At 37.4% G+C, this 26,274-nt stretch overlaps 2 protein-coding genes across 13 annotated transcripts in view; one reads left to right on the plus strand and one right to left on the minus strand.

Moving 5' to 3' along the window:
* The window catches only part of BACH1 (BTB domain and CNC homolog 1), a 456,481-nt gene that overhangs the window by 229,636 nt on the left and 200,571 nt on the right, over window positions 1-26,274 (plus strand). The window lies entirely within an intron of this gene.
* GRIK1 (glutamate ionotropic receptor kainate type subunit 1) overlaps window positions 8,990-26,274 on the minus strand; it is a 380,508-nt gene continuing 363,223 nt past the window's right edge. For 4 of the 11 annotated variants that reach the window (XM_034947851.3, XM_034947850.4, XM_008965776.6 and 1 more), the window contains 2 exons: window positions 9,852-9,938; window positions 8,990-9,445 (listed from right to left, as the gene is read on the minus strand). In XM_034947851.3, coding sequence (XP_034803742.1) covers window positions 9,290-9,445; window positions 9,852-9,938 — 243 coding nt within the window. In that variant the 3' untranslated portion in view covers window positions 8,990-9,289. Of the gene's footprint in view, window positions 9,446-9,851; window positions 9,939-25,645; window positions 25,796-26,274 lie in introns of those variants that run through there. The other 7 variants (XM_034947852.3, XM_055105220.3, XM_003813193.7 and 4 more) reach the window with 2 other exon arrangements.

A 26,274-nucleotide genomic window follows, 5' to 3' on the forward strand; every position in this document is an offset into this window, starting at 1 on the left:
TAAAGGGGTAAGTGCTACACACTATTTTTTTGAGATGGAGTCTCGCTCTGTTGCCCAGGCTGGAGTGGAGTGGCAGAATCTTGGCTCACTGCAGCCTCTGCCTCCCGGGTTCAAGCAATTCTTGTGTCTCAGCCCCCTAAGTAGCTGAGACTACAGGTGCACGCCACCACATCTGGCTAATTTTTGCATTTTTAGTAGAGGCAGGGTTTTGCCATGTTGGCCAGGCTGGTCTCAAACTCCTGACCTTAGGTGATCCACCCACCTTGGCTTCCCAAAATGCTGGGGTTACAGGTGTGAGCCACTGCACCCAGCCTTACACACTTTTAAACAACCATGTCTTGTGAGAATTCACTCACTATCATGAGAACAGCAAGAGAGAAATCTGTCCCCATGATCCAGTTACCTCCCCCAGGTTCCTCCCCCGACACTGGGGATTATAATTCAACATGAGATTTGGGTGAGGACACAGAGCCAAACCATATCAAGTAAAATTCATGGTTCCATGAGCTTCATCTCATCAGGACCTCATGTTTCCAATGAATGAATTTCTCTACTTCAGGCCATAGCTCCTGTTGGGTGGCCCTTTTTTTAAGGGAGCCTGAAGATTCTAGTATTTGTCCCTTCCTCTTGCTCCTTCATGCTTAGGGCTAGTGACAGATCCCCATTGTTGCTACCCTTGGACCTACCCTCCACTCAGGGAATAGGTCTTCATAACACTGCCTCCATTGCCCCATTGACTGTGACAGTGGGTTCTTGCCATGATGTTCAGGTGAGAAAATCGTATGATTTGCCTAAAGGTAAAAAAATGAGTTAATGAAAGAATAAAACCCAGATTCCAGAATTACTTTTGGCTCTTGAAAGAAAGATTGAAGTGGTCTAGCCAACTTAAAGAATCTCATGGGGAGAAATAAAGTCAAAAATCTCACCTGAAGACCAACAAACATTCTGCAGTGCTCCGGCCAGCTTCTGAAGTATCTATCTCCTGTCCAGTTCCTTTAAAAGTCTCAGAGAACCACCAAAGTAAGCTGAGCTGATGATCTTGGAACTCTTTTAGACAGTCAGCTATAGAGTTGACACCAAATCTTACCCATAGAAAAACAGAGCTTTAATACTATTTTGATCATAAATAGACTTCCCCTGTTCTCACTAAAACTCTTCAGTGTTCTAGTTATACTCTCAGTAAAAGAAAGAATCTATTTATCCTTGGCTTAGCAAAATTACCACCTTTTCATGATTCATAGCTGCATAAATAATTTTTAGCCATAAAAGCGATGTGATTTGGATTGAAGATTTTTAGAGCGCAGCTCAGGAATGGAAAACCTGTTGTCACAGGGCCACAATCTCATTCTCAATACATGTGAGGTGGAAAATGCCACTGTCGCTTCTCTTGATCCTGTGATTAAGGGTAATAATGTGTCATTTGGAAGATCTGAAGTGAAGAATAATGCACTTGTAAAAATGGTAGTTTGAAAGAAGATATTCATGACAAGCCCCAGCTCTTTCCTCTGATTAAGCTGTTCATTCTGTGCACATAGCAAAACTGTCCCCATGTGTCCCCATGCTGAAGAATCATGGGTATGGGGTCATCTCAGCTAGTTTGCTGCAGGAGCATCTGATGGGGGAGTAAAATGCTCATCTTTCCTGCTTGAACACCTCCTATTCTCTTAGACAAATTTGCTTGGAGCTCCCTGAATGTGATTAGTGATGGTGGTTGGGAGTACATCCCTCCCTCCTCCATAGGGAAAAGCCACCACTCTCCGATAGGTGGATAATGTGGAAGGACTCTCATGCTTGGCCCTTGGTAAATCTCTGCTTTTGTGGGTTGGGGAGTAGGAAAGGGCAGCAGGAGCATGGTTGCAGTGATGTAGACCTGAAAGATGAACCTGGCTGTGTGTTTTGTGCATTGTTTAGAAAGTGGGATACTCGAAGCTACCTTGCAGTAAAACTGGCTAGGTGCTTGGTAGTTCTCACAGCTCATCTTTTCATCTTAAAGAGGCACAATATTTTAACCATCTTAGACAAATAAGAACCCCTGTAATCCTTTCAAGGAGGCAGCATTAGTAACCTTTGATAACTGATGTTAGCATTTTATCACTACTATCAGGAGGATCCAACACAGTCCCAATCTATTTCCTTCAGGTTACAGCATAAGCCCCTCCTTTTTCCTTCTCAGTGGTAACAGATCCACCCATGTCTACATGCCAGTCTATCACTCTTATAAATGTGGAGCTAGCTGCTCCTTAACTCATCCTAGGAACCCACTCTTCTTCCCTTCTCTCCATTCCTCCTTCCTTTCTTCCTTTCTTCTTCTTCTTTTTTAGTTTATTAGTCCTGAATTTTTGAGTAAATGCATTTTTTGAGTGCATAGGTACTGTGCTAACATGTTATATGATTTTAAGGTATGAGTGAGACTTCTATCTTTTATTTCACGAATGACTTCTGAGATATCCAAGGCAAATACAGACACTTCCACCTTAACAGAATCTCCTCAGACATGGATCCTTGCTTGGAAGATCTGATTTGTTTGTGAGTGTCTGGGAACTTGCAAAGTTTGTTACGTATTTTGGGAGAAAAATCAGATTTGAAAAATATAAAGAGGGAGATAGTGAGGGAAAATATAAATCCAAGTTCTCTTCAGGAAAATTTCAGAATGGGAGAGGAGAGGGTTGAAGGTTTATATTTGGGAGGTAATTTAATGGCCTTGGTTGGACACACTTGCGCAGGTATAACATCTTGCATCGTGTGAACCAGTCACTGGGAGTGGTGGTGGAAAGGCTGATTTAGATGTGAAACAAGAGGCTTATACCAGTTGCCAACATAAACCAAATAACTTTAATATCAAACCATCTAAAGTCAGATAAAGATCACTGAAGAGACATGGGAAAAAATCAGGGAAAGTTTCATACAGTCAGTGGCATTTGATGTTGGGTCTTTAAGTCAAGTTTGGATCTGGAGAGATGGAGGTGGGAAGGGAGGGGAGGAAAGATGAAACTTCCACAAAAACGGGAAAACATGAGCCAGGTACACATGGAGATAATGGATTGTTCTGGTTCAATAAAATTAACCTGTTGAATGGCCTCTAATTCTCAGAAGGAAGTTAGAAGGAAATCATCCAGGAAATCTGTATGATGAGATCATTAAACATTTCAGTGAAAAATACCCTTGCAATTAATTTCATTTGCAACATGCGTGCTTATGAATCACTATATTTGTTGGGATGTTATGAAAAGGTCAAAACTAATTATATATTTGTTATGATTAGCTCAACATTCTAGCTGTCATTTTTTATTTTGGTTCCCTTGAGACAATGAAGACTCAGTTCTATCCCTACATTGGAGTTTTGAGTGTCATTTTTTTTTAGAGCTTTAATGAAAATGTTTCTTTTATCACTGTAATTTGGTTTATATGCTTAATGCCACCAAATTACTTTTAAATCTTGGCATGGCTTTATTAAAAATGATCTCATTTTAATTTGCTGCTCTAGATACAGAATTCATCATGAAGACAACACAAAGAGCTGCCTCTTCAGAGATGTTCTGAAAGTAGCTTAATGAGAAATCCACAAGTACTGAAGACATTATGAATGCATTCCAAATTCTCTCTAATGTTGGTTACCTGAAAATCTTTATGTTTTGTGTGTGTGTGCTTTCTTTTCCAGAAATTGCTAGACTTTCCTGGTCTCTGACTGGAGAATTTACCAGTATGTATTTCCTGTGGGCAGATGGAGATGCAAATCTGAGGAAAACTCAATGACATCCACAATCATGGTCTATAAAAATCAAGTGTCTCAACAAAGCATCAGATTTGAAATGTTACCTATTTAATTCTAATATTATCAAAGGCAGGGACTATATTTTGTTCAAAATCTGTGGCAGGTGTCTGTGTGGCATTTGCTTAAGGGGTTGTCCATTCTTTATTCAGTAAGTCTGCATTTATTACGTACTGTATGCAAGAGGATGAACAATTTATATAGAGTGATTGGAATTTAAAAGGAATATTCGGATTAACCCTTCTAGAAGCTTATAATCAGCTGGAAGTTTACAATATAATAGTCTCCTATGAGACCGTTGGAAACAGTAAAGTTTGAGACACTCACTGGAATTATCACATCATGACATCCATATGACTTGAATGGCTCGCTTTAGGAATGAGAAGTAATAAATCAGTAGCACAACTATTCCAAAGACTAAGTGGTAGGCACTTTATTTTATTAAATATTAAGGTTAGAAATGACATTTTCCTACTTAAGCACCTTGGCAATGCACTGGTATGCTTAAATATTGTATTGAGGAAACACTGATGGCTATCTTTCCATCTATTTTACTAAGTGATGGTGGTAGGCAACTAATTACCCTATGGATAGTTCTTTTAAAATTGAGTCAAAATTTGCATTAAAACAAACAAAAAAAAATATTGTAACATGCCTTAGTTAAGAACCCGTGCTCTGGACTCTGACAGATTGAAGTCAGAATCTTGTTCTTTAACCAACAGGCAGTCTGTCCTTGGGTTAGCTACTAATGTCTTTTCTTTCAGTTTCTTTTTGTGTAATGCAGATGATAATGCAGAGTGCCAGCCTCATACACTGTGGCTGAGAGGACACTCGAGATCATGTATGCCCAGGGTCTCCATAGGTTTGGTCAATGCTACTTGGTCTCCTAAGGGTTAGTAGGGAGTGGGGTCTGGTTTTGATGCTGTGGCGGGGCGGGGGGTAGTGTTGTACCATTCGCCACTTTATAGTTAAGTGATCTTGGACAAGCTATCTAACCTCTCGGAACCTCAGTTTTTAAAAATATAATATTTACCTTAGGGTTTCTATGAGCATTACGTGAGCAAATGTGAAGGACATGCAAAGCACTTGGATTTAGTACATCCTTGTTAAATGATAGCTGAAATTACAGTTGTTAATGTTACCTGATGATGTGAGCTTGATAATTTACTGAGAGTGTATCCCAAATGAGACTAAGGCAATGTATTTTCTCTTTTTGTATATAGAAGATACATATACATTTTTATATATGTATATATTTCTCATAAAGTCCAGATGAAATGTCAAGGTTGGTCTGACTCCTCGGGGTCATCCTGGATTACTGTGATGCAGGGTGGAGGTCCCTTGCCTTCTGTTGGCTCCTTTGGATTAGACCCCTATTTTTTCATCAGTGAAGGTTTCAACTTTATTAGTAGAACTCTGTGGCTGCCAAGAAGAGAAAGCTAGGGACTAATGAGTAAAATGTCTTATGATTTATTGTCCAAATCAGGACACTTTTGTGAGAGAAAATAGTGTTTAACCTATAGACCTTGATTTCAGGCTTAATGCCTAATGTTCTGGGCAAACTAGAATGTCTGGTTACTCTCCCAGTAAAGAAAAATGGATGGGAAATGGGGAGGGAAAAGAAGGAAGAAGGATACAACTGTAAACAAACAAACACATCAGACAATACCTGCACACAAATCCATTTTGAAGTCTCCATTTACCAAGCAGTCTCTCTAAAATGGAAGAAGCTTCTCTAATTGGATATTTTGTGGGTAAATCTTAAACACAAGTCTCTCCAGTGCACCTGTGACATGACTAAGAGTGCACTCACCTGCAAAGCCAGCCTGCTTGTTTCTGGATTTCTAGATGTTCACATGTCAGGATGGTTTAATGCTGGTCATTTCACTCCCAAGGCTTATGGGACTTTGAGTTATTGCTTGTAAACACAGGAGGTCTGTCTCCACTCTGGTGGATTTACCGTTCCTATTTCCCTCTGTTTCTTTCTTCCACACTGTCATTATTTTAAAAATACAGTCTAACCAGAAAAAGTTCCCCTTCCTATACAGAACTAGACCTGAACAAAACTGAGAACTTAGCGTACCTTTGAGGTCCCAGCCTCTCCGTTCATTACTTCTTCCACACATCCATAGGAGCTTTCTCCGGACATTCCACTACCTTGCTTGCTCTAGCCCTGCATACATTTGTCACTTTTTCCTTTGGACATCCTTGACCAGTTAATGCTTGTTCTCTTCTCATTCTTCTAGGCTGGAGGCATCAACTAAGCAGATTGTCACTTGGGCTTCCTTCAATCAATGCTCCAATTTTTACTCAACCATGGCCTCTCTGATGTTGGGGAACATCTGGTGGGCCATACATTTTAGAAAAGGTAGATTTTATGTTTCTTTAAAAATCCCACTACAAGGATAGCTCCCAGAGCTACCTTTCCCTGAGCTGATGCTGTTACCCTTTACATTATTCCTTCTTTGAAACAACAATTTCAGCAGATTCTTGACTAAGAACCCATGTAGTCCTTTTGTTGAAGGCAAAGGGTTAAATTAAAGCCATAGCTGCTGAGATAGAGGGGGGAAAAATGCTAGTTAGTTCTATTTTATCTTCATCTAGTTTTCTTTAAGCTACTTTCTCCTTATTTCTGTCTTCCTGCAGCTTCTTTTAGGCTAAGAATAAAAAACTTTGAGCCCTGCACTATATCTCCAACTCTGTGGGGTCTTGCCTTTTCTCCTACAATAAAGATGAAGCCCAGATTCGAAATCTGAAAGGAGAATAAATCTTAACTGTGAACATCATCTTTCAAAACAGCTGACCTCCATTTGTTTCCCTGAATATCTCACCTGGGCAATCTTTTTCTTTTAGCACTAAGAAATTGCTGAAGGAAGAAATGTTAAATCTAGTTTTTAATTAACTTCGCCATTGATTTCTACATAACTCTGTATGAGTCACTGTTCTTTAGTGAAAGGGATGAAAATCTCCAAGGTTAATGGTTGTTACCAGGAATTTTTCTGGACCGGGTTCCAGATACTCTACACTTTCTTCTCTCCTCTGAACTCATTAGCTTACTCTCTTCTTCACCCTAAAACACAAAGATGCACACAGAAACGTAGGTACATTTGTATGTGTCAAATGTTCTTTCAGAATGAAAATATCAGGGAGAAAGGAAGGTGATTATGCATTACATTTAATAGTTGACATTAAAAAAGTCCTGTTCTACAGTTTTTCAATATATTTTTTAATGAAGTTGTTTATAGCAAGTGTTATATGTATTGAATGAAAATTTAGTTATGTATAAGTGAAGACAAAAGAGGCTGGTGGATCTTAAAATATCCATAAACCAGATTGATATACTATATATTTTAGATATTAGAGGTTGATGTACTTCTTTTCTCACAAATTTCTGTAATAGTATGTGAAAAGATAGAGTAATATTTTCTAAAATAAGAGAAAAATTTAAAAATGGGAGAAAAATATTAGAAAATGTAAAATAGAATGCCTTGGATATAATTTTTAGTGAAGTGAATAAACTTTGTATTTCCTCCTTCTGATATGTTATCATTCTAGACCATCTTTAGCTGGTCAGATTCATCATACTCCAATTTATAAATGTTTAATTTAAGCCTTCTAATGCATTTTAATGAACGATTTTCTTCTATTTGTTGTCAATAAAAATTCTGATTGATATGAAATCTGAATATTGATTACAATCAAGCAAAACCTTTGTCCAATATCTGTTATTGTTATTGCCATTTTTAAGATCATTATTTTTCCCTTTCATGTCTGAAAATATTTTTGTACTTTGAAGGACTAGATTAAGTTTCCTAGAGATGTAGAATAATCCTGAAGAAACCAACCAGTTGTATGAAATACTGACTAATACCTATTTCTTTCCATTATTTCCCAACACAGTGAACGCCACCTCAATTTTCCAGTTAAGCTCTCCTCCCACCTCCCTGAATCCTGGAATTTTCCTTTGAGACCACTTTCTGAATCCATGGCTGTTTGGATTGTGCTTCAAAATTACCTCCTTCATCTGGTGGTCTCTCTGCTTCTGGTCTGGTGCAGTTACTGAAAGAATATTTTGGGTGACCTCCCTCTAGTCTCCCTTCTGGTCTTCTTTCCTTCAATTCTTCCTCTACCCTCAGCCACAGTGACTGCTACCTATCAGGCCTATCGGACTTACTTGCATTTTATATTTTAGCTACACCAAACTCATTTTTCCTCTAACATAATAGCCCTATTCTCTCTTATTTCCATGCCTTCTAATATGCTGCGTCCTCAGCCTGGCTCCTTTCACCTGATAATATCTGAGTGATCCTGCAAATCTTCAGTTAGCTATTCCCTTCTCCAGGAAGCCCTTGTTGACCCAGCCCCAGGTTAAATACTTCTGAGGGCTCCTTCAGCTTTAGACTTCCTCTGAGGAAGTTCTAATCGTGCTTTGAGTAATATACTATTTTTCATCTTTGTTTTATAATTAATTATGTGAGAACAGGGACTGATATGGTTTGGCTGTGTCCCCACCTAAATCTCATCTTGAATTTTAGCTCCCATAATTCCCACGTGTTGTAGGAGGAATTTGGCGGGAGATAATTGAATCATGGGGGCGGTTTCCTCCATACTATTCTTGCGGTAGTGAATAATTCTCATGAGATCTGATGGTTTTATAAGGGGTTTCCTGTTTTGCTTGGCTCTCATTCTCTCTTGCCTGCCACCATGTAAGATGTGCCTTTCACCTTCTGCCATGATTGTGAAGCCTCCCCAGCCATGTGGAACAGTGAGTCCATTAAACCTCTTTTGCTTTATAAAGTACCCAGTCTTGGATATGTCTATCAACAGCATGAAAATGAACTAATACAGGGACCATATCTGTTTTCTTCAGTATGGGACCCCCAGAACCTAGAATGGTGCCTAGAATGTGGCGAACACTTTTACTTTTTGAATGTATTTTTGCTTTCTGGTATCCTTTTCCAGCACACTTCACTAATGTTCTGAGTATCATTTAAACTATTTATAAAATTAGACTTTAGAACACAAAGATAAATTGGTTCACATAGTAACTAGGTAACTTGGTATAAACTAAAAGTAATTTTTAAAACTCAGCCCAAAATGACTGTGTTTGTCTAAACCAATAAGAAGAATTTTCAAAATAGCAAACTGCACAACTGACGACATACAGCAAACACACCTTTGCCAATGGGAGCAAGTAATGGGGAACAAACCAAGCTCAACTTGTTCTGGAAAAAATCCCTGTTGTTTTATTATTACTTAGAAAGCACACACAACAATTTATTGGGGAAAAAGAAAAAATGCAAAATAAGTGAGCATACAAATTTATTTTAAAAGAACTGGTGTCACTTCCCAAGTCATATCTATGTGAGCTTTTTAAACTTTTGTATTTCTTATATCTGTATTCATAATCAGAGTTATGGATATAGATATATGGAAACACATCACACACTCCTCAGAAATCCTTTCTCCAAAAATCTGTAGGGAATGCATCCTTTTTCTTCCTACAGGCGTTTCCTTGGATCACGCCACAGTCTCTTTTCTCTGAGTTCGTCTCTGATGACAAGTAAGGATACTTGTGAAGGAAGATTTCCCCTTAGTTCTTGACTTTTTCTTTATTTTTTTCTGATTCTTCAGTGAGATTCCCAGTTCTTCCATGATAGCGTTGAAAGAGAGACACTAGGGAACATGAGATACAGACCATCAGCTTAATTAAGCCATGTGCCGTTGACCTGCCTCTTGCCTAGGTATTTATGAACACAAGATATTGGCTTGAAGGCAGCTCTGTCACAATTGGCCAGTTCCCATCACCTCCTCCTCCACCCGCTGGCCACCCACCTTTTCTAATCGGGGAAACTGAGATGGCAAGTTAGCTGGGCAAACTTTGGGATTTCATTCACAAATGCAGTAGTATAAAACTACCCAGTTAAAGCAAACTCAGGGCTCTCAAAATAGATAACTTACCTTTGCTGAGACACCAAAATAGAGTTAAATTAAGTCATTTCCCCCACTGAGATGATCCAAACATTGATAGGATTATCAAGGCATACGGACACTTCAGTAATGCTATAGAAAATGAACAAACCTTCTCTACACCAAGGCTTTGTTTTTTTCTCCCATGAAACCTTACTTTGTTCCTAAAATAAAATCTAATTCTTGATGACTTTCCTTTCTGATAAAAAAAAAAGAAAAAAAAACAATTTTAAATTGTACATTTTCTCCAAAAAACAGAGATTCTGGCAGCAGCAATGATGCAGCTGTGGTCGAAATGAAAAATAATGTGGTACTGAACTTCACAGCAAAAATGATGGCATAATACAAAAGAAAATGGAAAACGGAATTATGGTTGAAAGATGTTCTACATATACAGACAATATATATAATCTGCATTGCAATTATGCTATATCTGTTCACATGCATAGTACATAAATGGACCAATAAAACATAATTTGCTGTCATTTTTCTAGCCAAGATAAGACCTTTGAGTGAAAAATTCCTGCTCAGAGAAATTTCTATAATGTCCTGGTTAGAGAAATTTCTAAAAAGTAGTTTTCTTTTTGATGAGGTCACTCTTAAAACATCCTCTAGTGATATAAGCCAGCACAGGAGGACAAAGGCAGCATGATTCCACTTATATGAAACATCTAAAATAGTCAAAGTCATGAAAACAGAGAGGAGAATGGTAGTTGCCAAAGGCTGGGAGGAAGGGAAATGGGGGCAGTTGCTGCTCAAGGGGATATAAAGTTTCAATTATGCAAGATAAATAAGTTCTGGAGATCTTCTGTACAACATTGTGCCTATAGTTAATATCGTCTTGAACACTTAGACATTTTTAAGCGGTTAGATCTCAAGTGTTTTTACCACAATAAAAAAAAATCCTCTAAAAACCATAGCCTTTGGTAAAGGTTATAGGAGTGCAAGCATACTTTTTTAACCTTAGCACACAAAATGGATATGGTTGAAAGTCAAATGACAGTGTGCCACCAGGTAATGTGTCTAGGTTGTAACTGCCTTACAGGAAGAAATTTGTGTTCTATGTTTGCAAAGTACTAAACATCTAGTGTGTTTCTTGTGTATCAGCGTGCAACATGTGTATTTGAAAATGTTCGTTTTGTTCCCAAAATAACTTGATGTAGTTTAGAGAAGTAGTAGTTTTAATTTTTCTATTTTTAAATTTTTTCTACTTGATTTCAAAACCAGGCCTAGAATTTAGGTTCTAGGTGTAAACTATTGGCCTATCAGATGTACGTCTCTTAAAAAACTGGTTCTTTGAATAAAACTTTTTATCTCTTTTAAGCATAAGTGTTTATAGGATTTGAATTTCACTTCCATTTTCCTGTAATACAGAAACATAAAAACTCATGTCATGTGTGCTAATTTTCTTTCAAACAGTAAGTTGTGGCTTCAGTGAATTGGGAGGGGTGTCATGCCACACAAAGAAAAATGTCAGAAAGTTTTTTATGAACTATACTTAAAAAATGTTATAGCAAGTACAGATGCTTCTCACTTACTATGGGGTTGTGTCCCAATACACACAATGTATGCTGAAGATATTAAGGAGAAATTGCATTTAATACACCTAACTTACAGTTTAGCCTAGCTTACCTTATACACTCATGGAACACTTACACTAGCCTACAGTTGGGCAAAATTATCTATCCAGCCCATTTTATAATACAGTGTTGACTCTGTCATATAATTTGTTTATTGAATACCGTGCTGAAAGTAAAACACAGAATGGTTGTATGGGCACTTAAAGTATGGTTTGTCTAGTCTGTGTATCACTTCCGTTCCACTGCAAAGTCAAAAAATTGTAAGTCAAAACATCATGTCTGTATATCATGAATGAAATATAATTTGTTAACATTACACCATATAAAGCTTGTGTGTTGCTACTAAGAGCAAATTAATATTTTATAGTGTAATTGTGATATATAGTATTGTATCAGAGTTTTGCAAACTTTGCTCAGAAATTTATTTCAATGGAAGAAATATTTTTGGCATTAAAATGGAAGGAACGAAAGGAGGAAAGAAAAGAGTGTCAAGAAGTTTGCAAACTTTATTACATATTATACCCTTTATATAGATGGGGAAATTTACTATTGGAGACATTAAGTAACTTACCCAAGAAAAAGAGCTTGCATTTGAACTCAATGTATCTGGACTGCCCAAACCAAGAGCTTTCATGAGAAATCATCTACACATTACCTTTTAAAAATATTTTTTATCACTATAGATAGCTTTTTGTGAATTTTCCCAAAAACCATTATGTTAAGAAATTCCAATCTTTCTGCTTTACTTGAACTCTCAAGCATTTGATTTTAGGCATGTCATTTCATTTTACATTGAAATCGCCCAAATGAATCTCTGACTGTGACTTGACACACACAGAGGAAGGTCTCATTGAAACCTCTTTTCCCTATTTTGGGTAGAAGAGTGGTCATAGATATTACCTGACAATCTGTTTCAACTAAGTTTATTTTTTCAAAAAAGGAACTCCTCCCCCAGATTTTAGACTGCCTTAAAGTACAACAAACATCTTTACTCTTGACTAACTCCAAGTATTTATTTCTTGCTGCTTGTGTGAGAGCAAATATAAACATAGTTTTATCAGTGGGCGGCTTTCTTGGTCTTTGGTTGCAAACAATGATTTCTTTTTGATTCTCACTTTGTCTCTGACTGTTGAAAAGAAAATGGCAAGATATTGGGGCTGACCTTTCTGCCTCCAAGTTTTTGCTGTAGTCACAAGGAAAGGTGACCTTTAAGGCCTCTCCCAGCCATGAGCTCGATCAAGTAAACCACACATTCTTGGATCCACAGGAAATGAAATTGTGAAGGTCATCTTTCAGCCCAGAGTGGCTTGGGAGGGGCTCATATTCATTAATTAATTTGCCTTTTGTGATCTCAGAATTAAGGATACATATAAAGATTGAGCTTCTGAACCGGGACCAAAATGACAGTAGCTTTCTAAAACTTCTGTTTGTAGGCTTGGGTTTTTCATATTCACAGAGCCATAGAAACATTATTTTAAAATATGTTGGTTTAAATTCCTAAATCCTACTTTCATGAGAAAGTATCAAACATAATGGCATTCAGCTAGCTGCCTTACTCAAGACGTACTGCAAAAGGAGGCGGGATACTCAGGTAGTATTTTCTGGTACTTTGCATACTGGAAAGTCCTCCAGTAGCCTGGATCTGGGGCCTGGATTAAAAATGTGATGGAGTTCACATTTCTAATCTACACTTGCACTTGATTTTTTTTTTTTTTTTTTTTTTGACAGAGTCTCACTCTGTCACCAGGCTGGAGTGCAGTGGTGCCAACTTGGCTCACTGCAACTTCTGCCTCCTGTGTTCAAGCGATTCTCCTGCCTCAGCCTCCCGAGTAGCTGGGACTACAGGTGCGCGCCACCACACGCGGCTAATTTTTGTATTTTTAGTAGAGATGTGGTTTCACCACGTTGGCCAGGATGGTCTTGATCTCCTGACCTCGTGATCCACCCCCCTTGGCCTCGCAAAGTGCTGGGATTACAGGCGTAAGCCACCGTGTCTGGCCTACAAGTGACTTTTAGTTACAGTTTAGAATTAGTGCCTGGTATCAGAATGAGTTTTAATTTCAGCTATACTTCCTAGTAGCCGGGTTACACTGGGCTAGGTATTTATTTTCTCTTGGACTCAGTTTCCTTATGTATAAAGTGAGACAATAGTAGAATCATTTTCATAGAGCTATTATGATAATTCAATGTACTGTTATATGCAAAACAGTCCAATGGGTGGCATATTTTAAGTATGCTCTTTCTTTAAAATAAAGTTTTATATACCATAGTATATATTTTAACTCTATGCCATTCATTGCACTCACGGTCTTTTTTTGTTTTTGTAGGAGAGATACAATGAAAAGGTTGATGGTTCTTTAATTTGAGCCATCTGATGCACATCTGTGCAGCAGTTCCTTTGAGTTGCTTTTACTAGTGTTTTAGTTAAAATAGTTCCCATAGGTGTTTAAAACATAAATTTTCAATGCCTATTACCACTTCTTTTGCCCAGTCCATGTTTCTGTGTCTATGTAGTTGTAGGCATTATGACAACTTGTATTGTGCTTTATACATAGGCACTCCAACATCAGAAGGAAATAAAAGCTCACCACAGTCCCCGGCAATTTAAAAATTCCATCTCTGTGCTTATGAACCATCTATTAATAAATGAACCTTTATAATAATGTCTGATAGAAAAATTCATTTACAAATGAATTTATAGTAATAAAGTATGTTCTTGCCGTTTATGCTGTTTCTGACATTATCCAAAAATAATGTAGAGTGTGTGTGTGTGTGTGTGTGTGTGTGACCTTTCCTTTAGAGGAAAGGAAATGGAGAAACACAAGTTAGTCTAGTAGAGATTGAAATAGAAACTTCAACTAAAACTCTTGGCTTTAGAAGGAGAGAGATTTGCTTGTTTATTTCAGTTTTGCAGAAAGTTATTTCTCTTCTCTGATTCCTCCATGCTTGTGGTGTGTCCCTAAGGAGCCCCTTTTCTTTCATATTCTGTCTTCTTTGCTTTCTTTTACCTTCCCTTTTGGTTTGTTTCTTTTTTAATTGCTGGCTTCATGGCACCTCCTTTGAATTAACCTCAAATGTTTGATTTCTTGATGCTTGTGTGAGCCTGAATATAAATTATATCTTCTCTTTACACCTTTATCCTTCCGTTGCAAATGTTGCCCTGGATGGGGTGGGAGGGACTAATAAAGTTCTATTTGTTTTGTACCTAAAATACTCTGCCTCACGAAGAATGATTCAGGGGAAAATAACAATTTTTTTAAGTTATAGATAAAGCTCTGGGCAAGAATTGGATTTGAGTTTGCAGTATTCAAAAAACTAGACTATATGGAATTGGCTTTCATACTGGTTGCAAACTTGACATCAGATTGTGAATGTTAGATTGATTTCTCATTGTACATTTAGCATTTATACATTCACGTCTTTCATTCATTGGTAGGTATAGGTAAACATTTCAGAGAACTGCTTTGGATGCTTATACCCTTGAGGATTTTTCTGAGGAATTATTTTTCAGAAGCTCTGGCCTAGCCAATAATACAATACAAATCTTACATTTTGTATAGGTTTCTCCCTTTAATAGGCTCCTTATTCAAAGGCACTTGAAGTGCTCTGTGAGACAGTCTGATAAATTTTCACATTACACATGGAAGAAAAAGGATGTAGGAAAAAGGAAGAAAGAGGATATTATTGTCATTGTATAGATGTAAAACCTTGCATTTTATGTATAGACCTACCATAAGTTGAAAGCAAGCTATGATTTGGAGTATTTTTATAAAGACAATTTCAGTAAAATGTAGACTATTAAAGAAATAGTTTCCTGAAAAATAATGGGATTATTATTACTATTTTTTTTGTCTTGGTCAAATTCCTGCTGTAGTTCTGTGGAGCCAGTGTCTCAATGATTATATTTTTTAAAGAAGGACAAAAACTTCACTTCCTTAACATTTTTTAACTCTAAGCTCTAGTGTAGGAGCAAACCTAGGATGGTTTGCGGATACAGTCAGGGAAGTTTTTAAGGAATAGGAACAGAAGAATTGTATTTAGGGATTTGCAACATAGAGACTTGTATAGTCTGGTCACCTATCTGTTCACAGATTTCACTCCCTTCCAAGAGAATTAATGATCTAAGAGCAGAGGTCAGGCTTTAATCATCTCTCACTAATTATGTGAAGGCAGGTGGAAGGAGATTTTTGGAGTAGTTTTATGTGTACTATCCTTGTGGGAAGTTTTTGCATTCCAGAACTGAGGATTTGGGCAGCATTTCCTGTGGTTTGATCCATTTTCTGAGCGCATTCACAACCCATGGGCCATCTTTTATGCACCCATCCTTGGAATTTAAAAAAAGTGAATCCTAGAGGTTGAGTGTTGATCACCGTATTAGCTTTTAGAATAGTGGTTATGTTGATTTGTGCCTGAGAGCTAATGAGAAAGCTGATTCTCATCTCCTGGGTCCGTGTAAAGAATGTTGGGGTGAAGGAAGTCTAGCCACTGAAATAAAATGTACAAGTGTGGTCGCCCATACTAATCTCCACCTGTGACCCAGCAGCCACGTCTTGCCTGGCCCGTTTTCTTGCACCTTTAAAGCTTTAAACTGGCTCCCCATGGGAAATGACTCTCGAAAGCCCCTGTCTTCCTTTCCTTTGGCTACAGCATGTAGACTTCATGAACTCCTTTTTCCCGTGTTTGTTAATGTTATGTTTTCATTACCTCCATGTTGTCTCTTCTGCTCTATTTAATTTTTGTTCCCACACTTGGGACCTGATGCCCAACATCCTTACCATCTCGGATCCTAGATTTAAGTTTCTCTGTTTGCATGAACGCATGCCCTAGAATTCCTTGTTCTCCTAAATGAGCTCTTTAAACCATAAAAATATACCTATGAGGGTCACAGGGTTACTCCATGACATCAGATACACAAGTGTCTTCCTCCTGTTGTTCATCTTTATTTAAAGATTTCATTTAGAAACCTTATTCTCTCAACAGAAAAACAGTCTATTTTTAAATGGCATGCACAATCCATATGGATTCTTAATTTAAAAAAAATGATCCTTAAAAAATTTTGCACATGGGGTGGCCACGCAGGGCTACCCAGTGCAAATTCCTGACAAGTAGGGGATGTGTAAGTTCATCCTCCTCTAACATTAGGGATAATGTCATGGAAAACTTTGAAAAGTGGAGTTAACATTGAGGCCCTGTAATATTTTGATATTACTCTGTGTGCTTTTTTCCAGTTCTTCTGAATCCCAGTCCTTTTTCTCACTTTTCAAGTTACAGCAAGTGCTTTTATATGCATTATCTTCAGGGTAGGGATGATATAGAAAGAAAAAAGACTCAAATTTGGAGCTTTGAGCTTTTTAAATGGACTTTTGTGGATCTGTAGAAGACGCTGCAGTCTTTGAAGCTATTAATTACAACAGTCAGGTGTTTGAAACAAGGAAAAGGCAGGTACTTTGAATTGTAAAAGTTTGACATTAAATATCAAGCATAGAGGCTTCAGGACTCAGCCTATAGGACTGAGGATGGAGTGTAAAGAAAGGGTTGTCTTGTAGCTGCTCTCAAGGAGAAAAGTTCAATCAGGTGATGTGAGAATCTTGACCAAAGCCTAGATGCCAAGGGAGATCTGAGGAGGGGCACCTCCTCTGGCTTCTCTGGGGGCAAACTCCCATGCAGCCTGATAGGTGTGGGGACCTGAGAACACAGGGAAACCATAGCCCAGTCTCTGTCTCAGGCATTCAGAGGAGGCAGTTAATGGAGCAGAGAAGTGTCAGTGGGGTATGCCATCAGGCCAGCCTGAAACTGTCCTCTGAGACTCCCATGGCCTCCCAAGGGTGCTCCAGAGCAGCTAAAACATTTTCCTGCCCTAGAAAGGACACATGAATAGCTGATGGTATAAAAGGGAGCATGAAACATGGCCCAGTCCAGTGCTATGAGCAGAGAACAGAGAGATATTCCTGCAGTGAGGATAAGCTTCCAGTGGGCCTTGTATACCTGGAAGTAAGCAGCTCTCCTTGCTTAAAAGTGGCAGAAATGTGGGTTTGTCCTTCAGTCCAAACCACACAGTGCCTTTCTCCTCTTCAGAGTCATTGTCAGAGGCCAGTGTGGCTTTGTGCCTTGGCCCTCTAGCTTCTCTCTGGCTTCCTGCACTGAAGGCCTGAGAGGATTCTGCATGGATTGGCTTTCCCTCACCTCATGGAAAAGGCTTGATTTTTTTGTTTTTTGTTTTTGTTTTATTGCATTTCAGAGGCTAAATTAGGGCCATAAAATAAACTTCCAAGAAATTCTTTGCATGCCCTTTCTCTACAGGGAATGGCACTACCTTTAAGCTAAACTGATCGTGATGTGTAGGGTGTTAGTTGTCCACAGTGCAGGTATGCACTACACGCATAGCTTTCAGGGCCCTACCTTTAAGCTAAACTGACCATGATGTGTAGGGTGTTAGTTGTCCACAGTGCACGTATGCACTACATGCATAGTTTTCGGGGTACCAGTTTATGCCTATGGTAGTGGGAATGCATTTTTCTCAAGCTACAAACTTGGATTTGCAAACAAATTATGTGATACTATTTAAAAAAATAGAACTCACTTTAGCTTAGAGGTTTCCCATCTGCTAGTGTGTCTTATCAACTCAAGGTAATTAATTCACCTGTGGTTTAAAATGCTTTCTTTTCGTTAATGTCTTAGTGAATGCAAGCCTCTCTCCACATTCCTTCTCTCTTCTCTGCTTTCCAAGGGTCAGCTGGGATAAGGAGAAGTGTCTAGAGGGCCCAGGATCAGCTAGTCCAAGGCCACCCTCTGTCCTTTTGTCTTCCATGGGGATGTGACATCCTACTAGGTCATGAACACTGATTTCTGTCTCTGCTGTGCCCTCTGAGATGACCATGGTCCCACTGTGGTCTCTGTGTCACATCCACACACTCTGTGTCTTTCCTGCTCTAACCTCAAGTCTTCCAGTCCACTGGTTCTCTCAGCCCTTCCACACATGCCTCTTGGGTGAGAAGAGCCATGGATTTTTGGCTGTTTTCCCTGCTTTCTCTGAGATTGAGGAAGACACTATGTATGAAACATTCCATAGCTTCACTGCCTACATGCTGTTATTCTGCCATTCAGGAGACAGTGGCATACAAAATGTCTCTACAAGTCTTATCACCTCCTGGCCCTTCACCCTGTGAAGTAAAAATGGCATTTTCTGTCCAGGATTCCCTTTTAATTTTTCTGTGGTTTCTATTCTTCTTCATCCTCCCAAGTGTGAACTTGGCTCAGAGATGGTAAGTGGTTTAGGAATAACCTCCTCGCAGAGATTAAGGTAGTATCTAACCTTTGTGACTTTCCTCCAATTTTCTCTTTCCTCATGGTCAGAATCTGGTCTGGGGTAGGTAAATCAGGTAGTAAAATATCATCATCTCTGTTTCTCCAACCTTAGCCTTTTGGGTTTTGGCTCTGGCCAATTATAGATAAACTTTTTTGAATTATAACAACTTACATATTCAATGAAACATCTGGATCTTGCAATTAAAAACCATGGTTTCCAAGATTTTTCTCTGTGCTACAAATCTGCAAGGACTACTTAACATCTCAAAAGCTAAAAGTTTAACTCATTTTTAGTTTGAGAACAGTTCATATAAAAACTCCCATACTTGATGGTAGGAAGAAGGGTAGGGATAAAAACAATAGAAAATAAATGCACTCTGTCCTCTTTCTTTATTTCTCCTTGTCTGTCTTTAGAAGAAACACTAAGTTACACTTACAGAATAGAGAGAGTCTTCCTATGAGATCCAGTCTCATTTGTCATCCTCTTTTGTGAATTGTGAATGTGTATTCATTTCTACAGCTTCAAATAGCTTCCTAGGTATGTATCTCTTTTTTTGTTTTGTTTTACCTGGTCTGTAGGCTCATTAAGGTCAAGAACAATTCTACTTCTGTAAAATTCACTCTGTCTGTAATGATTTGCTTATGATTCATTGGATGGGAACCTTCTTGCTTCTTGATGTCATGATGGCTAGTGGGGCCATTTTCTCTATATCCAGGGGAGGCCTTTCTGCCTTGAAGTACTGGCAGGACACAGTCATTCTGACAGCAATAAGAATTTCATGTGTCCAAGAGAGACACATAACCATATAAAGAAATGTAGAAACAAAAATCTCTTTTTATCACTGCTTCTATGTTTTTTTGTTTTTATTTCCTTCCCATTTTCTACTAGAGTCAAACAATATTGTTTGACTTCAATGCAGAGAACTTCAAATGCAACCTCCTCATTCCACAGATGAAGAAACTGAGGTTGAGGGAAGTAAAATGACTTGCCCAAAGACACACAGCCCTTTAGCAGTGGTGTGGAAACCTGAGTTCTTGGCATGTGATTCCCAAGTCACCTGTCTATTGGGCCATGCCCATCGTTCAGAGTTCGTTTGGTTGATAAGACAACATCAACTTGTACATTAGAAACGTTATTTCTAAATTGATGTTAATTGCTTCCTGGCTTTTCTAATAATTAATGAATGTTTGAGTTTTCAGGCAAAGGAAAACCTCTTTGCACAATTACAAAAATAACCTAATTAAAGAGACTTTTGCAAATCACTTGCTAAATAAGTTGATCAGACTCCAGAGAAATAGAACTGAAGACTCTTGGAAGCATCTGATAATATGCCAAGGAACACCGAGGAAAGATAAATACCAAGGTTGAGTGGGTTATCAAATGACAGTAATTTCTTGGTTCTTGTGGCTGGTAAACTGATCAGGACTGCTTTCATGTCTTAGGTTGAAAAATCAGAATATTTGAATATTTTAAGTCTAAACCCTCCAGTTGAAAAACTGGGGAGAAAGACAATTCTGGTCAAGTTAAATTAAAATATTTTAGTTGCTAGGGGGAAATACAGTAACTTTATTCCATCATCCAGGTCTTACTCATTTTTGTGTCTATCTGGATGTATGCATTGCAACATGGACACACATTGTTGTGTACTTTGGGCCATTAGCTGTATTTGGGCTGACAACAACAAAGTTCAAATTCTGCAGGGTTTCAAATTCACACACTGCATTTGTAATGTTGACTTTCTATCACAAGGATGTTCATATCTTTGCAAATAGAAATTCTTAGAAAATTTGCAAAATTTTCTAAGAAAATTTGATTTTCTTAGAAAAAGCAAAAATGATTTTCTTAGAAAAAGCAAAAATGATTTTAAAATGCTTGTGCATATGGACATAAAATTCCATAACTGTGAGAAGCATAATGAGATGTTTCCTAAAGGCAAGTTAAAACTGCAGCATCAAGCAGAATTTTTTTTTTATTATCTGCAAGAGTTAATTAATAATACCATTTGGCACTGTTAGATGTTCAGAAAATAGTTTAATAAGTAAGAATGCTTTGCTTTCCTTTTGCTGTTAAAGGCTGTTCAGACTCTCTAAATTGCTTACTAGGAAATAGACCTTGTGGTATAAGGGTCATGTGCTTGGAAACTAATTGGGATTCATTGTAGTACTGCATTGCCACAGATGGCTCATACAGAACATAATATAATACCAGTGAAATGCAGTGAGGTATTTGGAAATAATTTTCCTTGGATAGGTTTATAATCATATGATCCAGCTGATTTTCCCAACGGCAAGATTCCTACCCACCATGTATTCCTTAAATAGCTCCAATTTTGCTTGAAAAACTCTCTAAAATAATTCAATTTATAATTTTAGTTTAAAACAAAGTAAAATATAAAGCTTAATTTTTTTCCCCTTATTTCATTAGGTTAGAAGCAAACTTATTAGGAAACAAATTAGGCAACACTATGTTTCATTGCTGTTGATGCATTTGTTCAGTCTTTGTTTGTTTGTTTATTGATTTATAGAGATGAGGTCCCACCATGTTGCCCAGGCTGGTCTTGAACTCCTGGGCTTACAGGTGTGAGCCACCACTACCAGCCACTTGTTCAATCTTTTAATGCCTCCCTGCTCTCTCCTAAGCTTAAACAGTATTTTTCAAAGTATAATCCACAGACAATCTGTTATTATTTAACAAAAACTCATGCTCAACAGCTAATCTGAAATAAAACTAGTGAAACCACTATATTCAAGCTAGTTTTAATAAAAACTCATGTTTACTATCTACTTTTAAATAATGCAACTACCGTTAGGATTGTTGGGAAAAAAAATGTAAGAAAAGCTATTTAAAAAAGTAAAAATAAAAACACCTTTGTATTGGAGATCCTTTTAAGAAGGAATCATGTATGTTAATTTGGGAAAAAACTGCTACGTTCAAGCTAATTTTTATGAAAACTAATGTATACAACTAGTTTTAGTCATTCACTTTCAGGCTTCATTGTAAATGCAGATTCCTGGACTCTTCCTACTGAGGAGAAAGGTCGAGAGGTAGAGCCTGTAAACAGCAGTTTGGATAATTTCCCCAGGTGGTTCTGATTTACACCAAAGTAGGAGAACTAATAATGTAAACATAAAGCTTGAAAAAAAATTTTTTTTTTCCTTTCATATTCAAGTCTTTTGTTCTACAGTTCGCTTGAAATGCAGTGGTTCCTGGTCGGGTCACTGTGGTCTTAGCATCCATTGACGTGATGGCAAGAACTGGTTGAGAATCAGTATAAAGGGAGAAAGAGAAGAGTGTGGGCTGGGCGCGGAGGCTTATGGCTGTAATCTCAGCACTTTGGGGGGCCGAGGCAGGTGGATCACCTGAGGTCAGGAGTTTGAGACCAGCTTGGCCAACATGGTGAAACTCCTGTCTCTACTAAAAATACAAAAATTAGCCAGGCGTGATGGTGCACGCCTGCAATCCCAGCTACTCAGGAGGCTGAGGCAAGAGAATTGCTTGAACCCAGGAGGCAGAGGTTGCAGTGAGCCAAGATGGCGTGACTGCACTCCAGCCTGGGCGACAGAGAAAGACTCCATCTCAAAAAAAAAAAAAAAAAAAAAAAAAAGAAGAAAGTAAGTACTCGAGATTTCTCCAGGAAGGAAGGGTAGAGAGAGAGCAATAAACTGTCTACTTGATAATTCTGAGTTGATCTAGCTCTATAGTTTTGCAACTAATCATGATATCAATTGAATATCATAAAATTTCTACCTCAAAGATGTGCAGGTTTTTCCTGAATTCTAAGTGGAAAGGGTCTGTCAGATTGAATGCCGAACATGTGTTGTACATACTGCATAGGATTAGTGGCTCTATCTCTGCAATCAATCAAGCAATCAACAGCAATGATTTATTGAGTTCTAATTATATACATAAGTTTGTGCTTTAGCTTAGTGGTTCTCAGCGTTTCCAGCACATTAAAATCAACTGGGCATCTGAAAAAATTACCATTGTCATGCCCCAACTAATTAAATTAGAATTTCTAGAGACGAGGTCCAGAGCTTCTACTATAGATTTTCACATATTACCAATTTGGGTCCTTCTTCCGAGTGCAGTGACCTCTGCCATTGATTTATCATGCTTGTACAAGAAAAACTGCTCTTAGAGATAGAGCTTGAGCCTCTAAATTAGAAAACCAATTTTCTAAACCAGATTCCATTTTAAGATGCTTGATAAATTTTAGTTACTGCCCATGTGACCAGAGAACAATATTTAGTTTCTCCAGAAGGTACCAACAGTTGTTAACGGATATATATTAACAGGACTTTTATTAATTATTTCATTTTCTATGCCATGATTTTATTTAATTATCATAGTAAATGTATAAAGTCCATAATATTACCTTCATTTTACAAGTAAGAAAATTGAGGCTTAGAAATTTACTCTAAAGAATACATAATTATTTATTGAGTGGCTACTATGTGCCAAGCACAATGCAAGATGTTTTGTACACTATTATGGGATGAGATTCACATGATCATACCTGTGTTCCCTTGAGGATGATCTGTGGAACACTGGTCTGTCAAGATGCTGTGGGGAAAAAAATCTGCAATCTAATAGGCTTCAGAAGTGCTGATTACTTTTCTACTTTGCTGAAAATTCTCAACGTGCAAAAACTTGTGACGCACACTGAGATAGCATGTAGTAAAGGAACATTTAGAGTGACGCTCTATGGGTTATTTAACTATGAAAATTCTATTTGAGAAACATTTGCCAATTGAACACATTTTGAAAAACACCCCTACAAAACTTTGTGTTCCAGAAATGTTGTCCCACTGCTACATATTAAGAAATTGAGACTGAGAAATTTGGTAACTTGCCTGCAGTCATTCAGCGTGTGGCTCTGCTAGAACCTGAATCTAAGTTTGGCTGTTTTGGAAAATTTTCTTCTGCTTCTAAAATCTATAACTACAGGCCAATGATGGATATCTACTTCTCTATTAGTAAAGCTGAATTTAAATTGTTGAAGGGATCAAATGTAATGTATGTGAAAACATTTTGAAAACTATAAAATAATACATAAATATCAGAATTAGGTAGTATACAGTCTAAAGTAGTATAGAAATATTAACTTTTGAAAGAGATCATTTCTTTATCCAAATCTCTGAATTACACTTTTAAGTAATAGTCTCTGCAGAAAGTTAAGTTTTGTCAGTTATTGTTAATTTTGATTGTCAATACTTCATCAATCACACCTGAACTCTTTTGGTAGCATTTTTGGTTTATTAAATTGTCTTTGGGAGAGTAAACTTAGGAAATTTGTGGTTTCTATATACTGAATCCATGAAATATGAAACTAAGAATAATGTCATATTCACCCCAACATCTGATTCTATTGATTATGAAAATGTGAACTCTGACCTGGGACAAATAGTATGTTGCTTCTAGTTTAATAATAATAAAACAATGTTAGTGTAATTTATGATATTTTCTTCTGAGTACATTTCTTTAAAGAAGGAAGCAAAGCTGAGAAACAATCAGGACAAGAGTCAACTAGTCAACTTTCCTGAATATGCTTTACTGGAGAAATATACAGTTGATTGGAGAAGCCTGTGGCTTCCAAAACTGGGAGCCATTTAAAGCTAAGCAAAGAGAAGGTAAAATGCTGTATGATTGCACAGATGGCATATCTCTACTTCAAGGAATGTGCTTTAGGGGATTTCTTGATATGTCAAAAGATAATCCCATTAAGAAAAGAATAAAGACCAACTGATCCCATATTTAGAAAAGATGAAACACACCTTCAACTCTCTTATTCACTAGTGAGGAATCATCAGATATTCTCTGTCACAACAAATTAAATGTGCAAGAGGTTTTTTATGTCACCTGGTTGAGTTAGCATGGGAATTATTTACAGCACTTTGAATGCAGATGGAAAATGAATCTACAGAGATCTGTAACTAATGTGTATGGACATTCTTTCTTTTATTTTTTTCTTCTTGCCCGTTTCCCCAGAATACTTTAAATGAATTAATAATAATGATGGATCCAAAGAAATAACTGTGAAAATGGTGATGTTCAGAAAAGATTGTTCCAAGAACAACCCCTCTATCTAGGGTAAGTGGGAAGGAAGTGAAATAACATCTCGTAGAAAGATGTTCATTAATGCAAAGTGAGTGGTAAATAGAAATGAATTAGTACATAGCTTAGGACTTTGCTGGGATCTTCAAAGAAGTACTATATAGCTTGAAAAATATCACCATTCCTTAGAGACTCAGAACCTACAGAAGACTGTTAAATTCTACAAGTAAATGTTATTTGAGAGTTTGAGGTTAATGAATTTCTGCCCAGGAATTATTCTTGACTGTGTTCTGTTTCCATGAGTGATGTTCAACATAGCTAGTGCTCTTCTGTGGCACCAGAGGTTTCAAGTTTAGTTTTCTTTCTGTGGATCACGGTTTTTAAATCTTTAAATGCTAAGACACTTTTGAGTCTTTGTGTAAATAATACATTTTAAATCGTGGAATCAGTTTCAATTAAAAATTAACATTGTTATGGAGTTATGTGTGTACTGTTGAAAAGGTAAGGGTTCTGGGTAGTTTGAAAATATGCAGATCTACACAATATATGAGACGGGGAGAAGAAAAGAGGAGGGAACGAAGTTCACAAAGATGAAAAGAAGTCCATAGAATTAGCATCTTGTTTCCATGCTTTGCCCTGTCGAAAGTCTGAATCTCCTTTTTCATGAAGGAAGAGTTACTTATTTTTAATGCATGAAGATAGAACTAAGATGATGAATGGGACAGAGAAGATTCCTGTAAATACACATTTCTAGAAGTCTTTATACCCCTAATATGCCCCTGCTTCAACATACAGTGCAAGTCTCTTTCCAGTGTATTCATTTCAGTGTCTAGAATACATGAGTTTTGCTATCCTAAAGGAATAGAGAATTGTGGCTATTTATGCTTAGCAAATACAAATATCAACAACACCAATTAGCAAAAACATTTTCTACTGGGCACATCTTTTTTTTTTTTTTTAAACTGATTACACAGTATGAACTGAGGACTGTTTTCGAATCCCTCTCTCCTCTCGAATTAATTTACCACATTCTAAATCCGTAGATAAAGTGGTTCCAGAAGTGGAGTTGGTTGGATGGGTTTGCTTACATTGCAGTCCATAAAAGAAACAAAAAGCCTTGCATGCAAAAGAAATGAGAAAAAAATATAGAAAAATGAATAAATCAGAAGCAAGAATGAATGTTTAAATGAAAATTTACATCACATGAAGTTGGCAACTATGAAAAGCACATTAAAGCATCATATATACAAGCTTTTATTTTTCAAATTAGTTGCATAAAACAAGACACCTCAAGAGCAAATTGAAAGTTAAAGCAGATCAGTTCATTCTCCCTTTGAATTAAAGAAACAGCTTCTTATAACAAGAGCTTTGGAAAGGGGTGTTCATTGTTGTCACAGTTGCCTTGTAATTCTGGGGAAGATTTTCATGTGAAACCAGGTTATAATGAATCACCCCCAGTTTCGGGCCCTTAAGGAGGGCTTCCACTTAAAGAAAGTGGATCTATTACCAGATTATTAATCAGAACCAGCCACATAATTTGCAGGGTCCAGTGCGAAATGAAAATATGGGACACTTTGTTCAAAAATTATTTAGAA

Source organism: Pan paniscus, chromosome 22 (assembly GCF_029289425.2).
Source record: "Pan paniscus chromosome 22, NHGRI_mPanPan1-v2.0_pri, whole genome shotgun sequence".
Classification (NCBI taxonomy): Eukaryota; Metazoa; Chordata; class Mammalia; order Primates; family Hominidae; genus Pan; species Pan paniscus.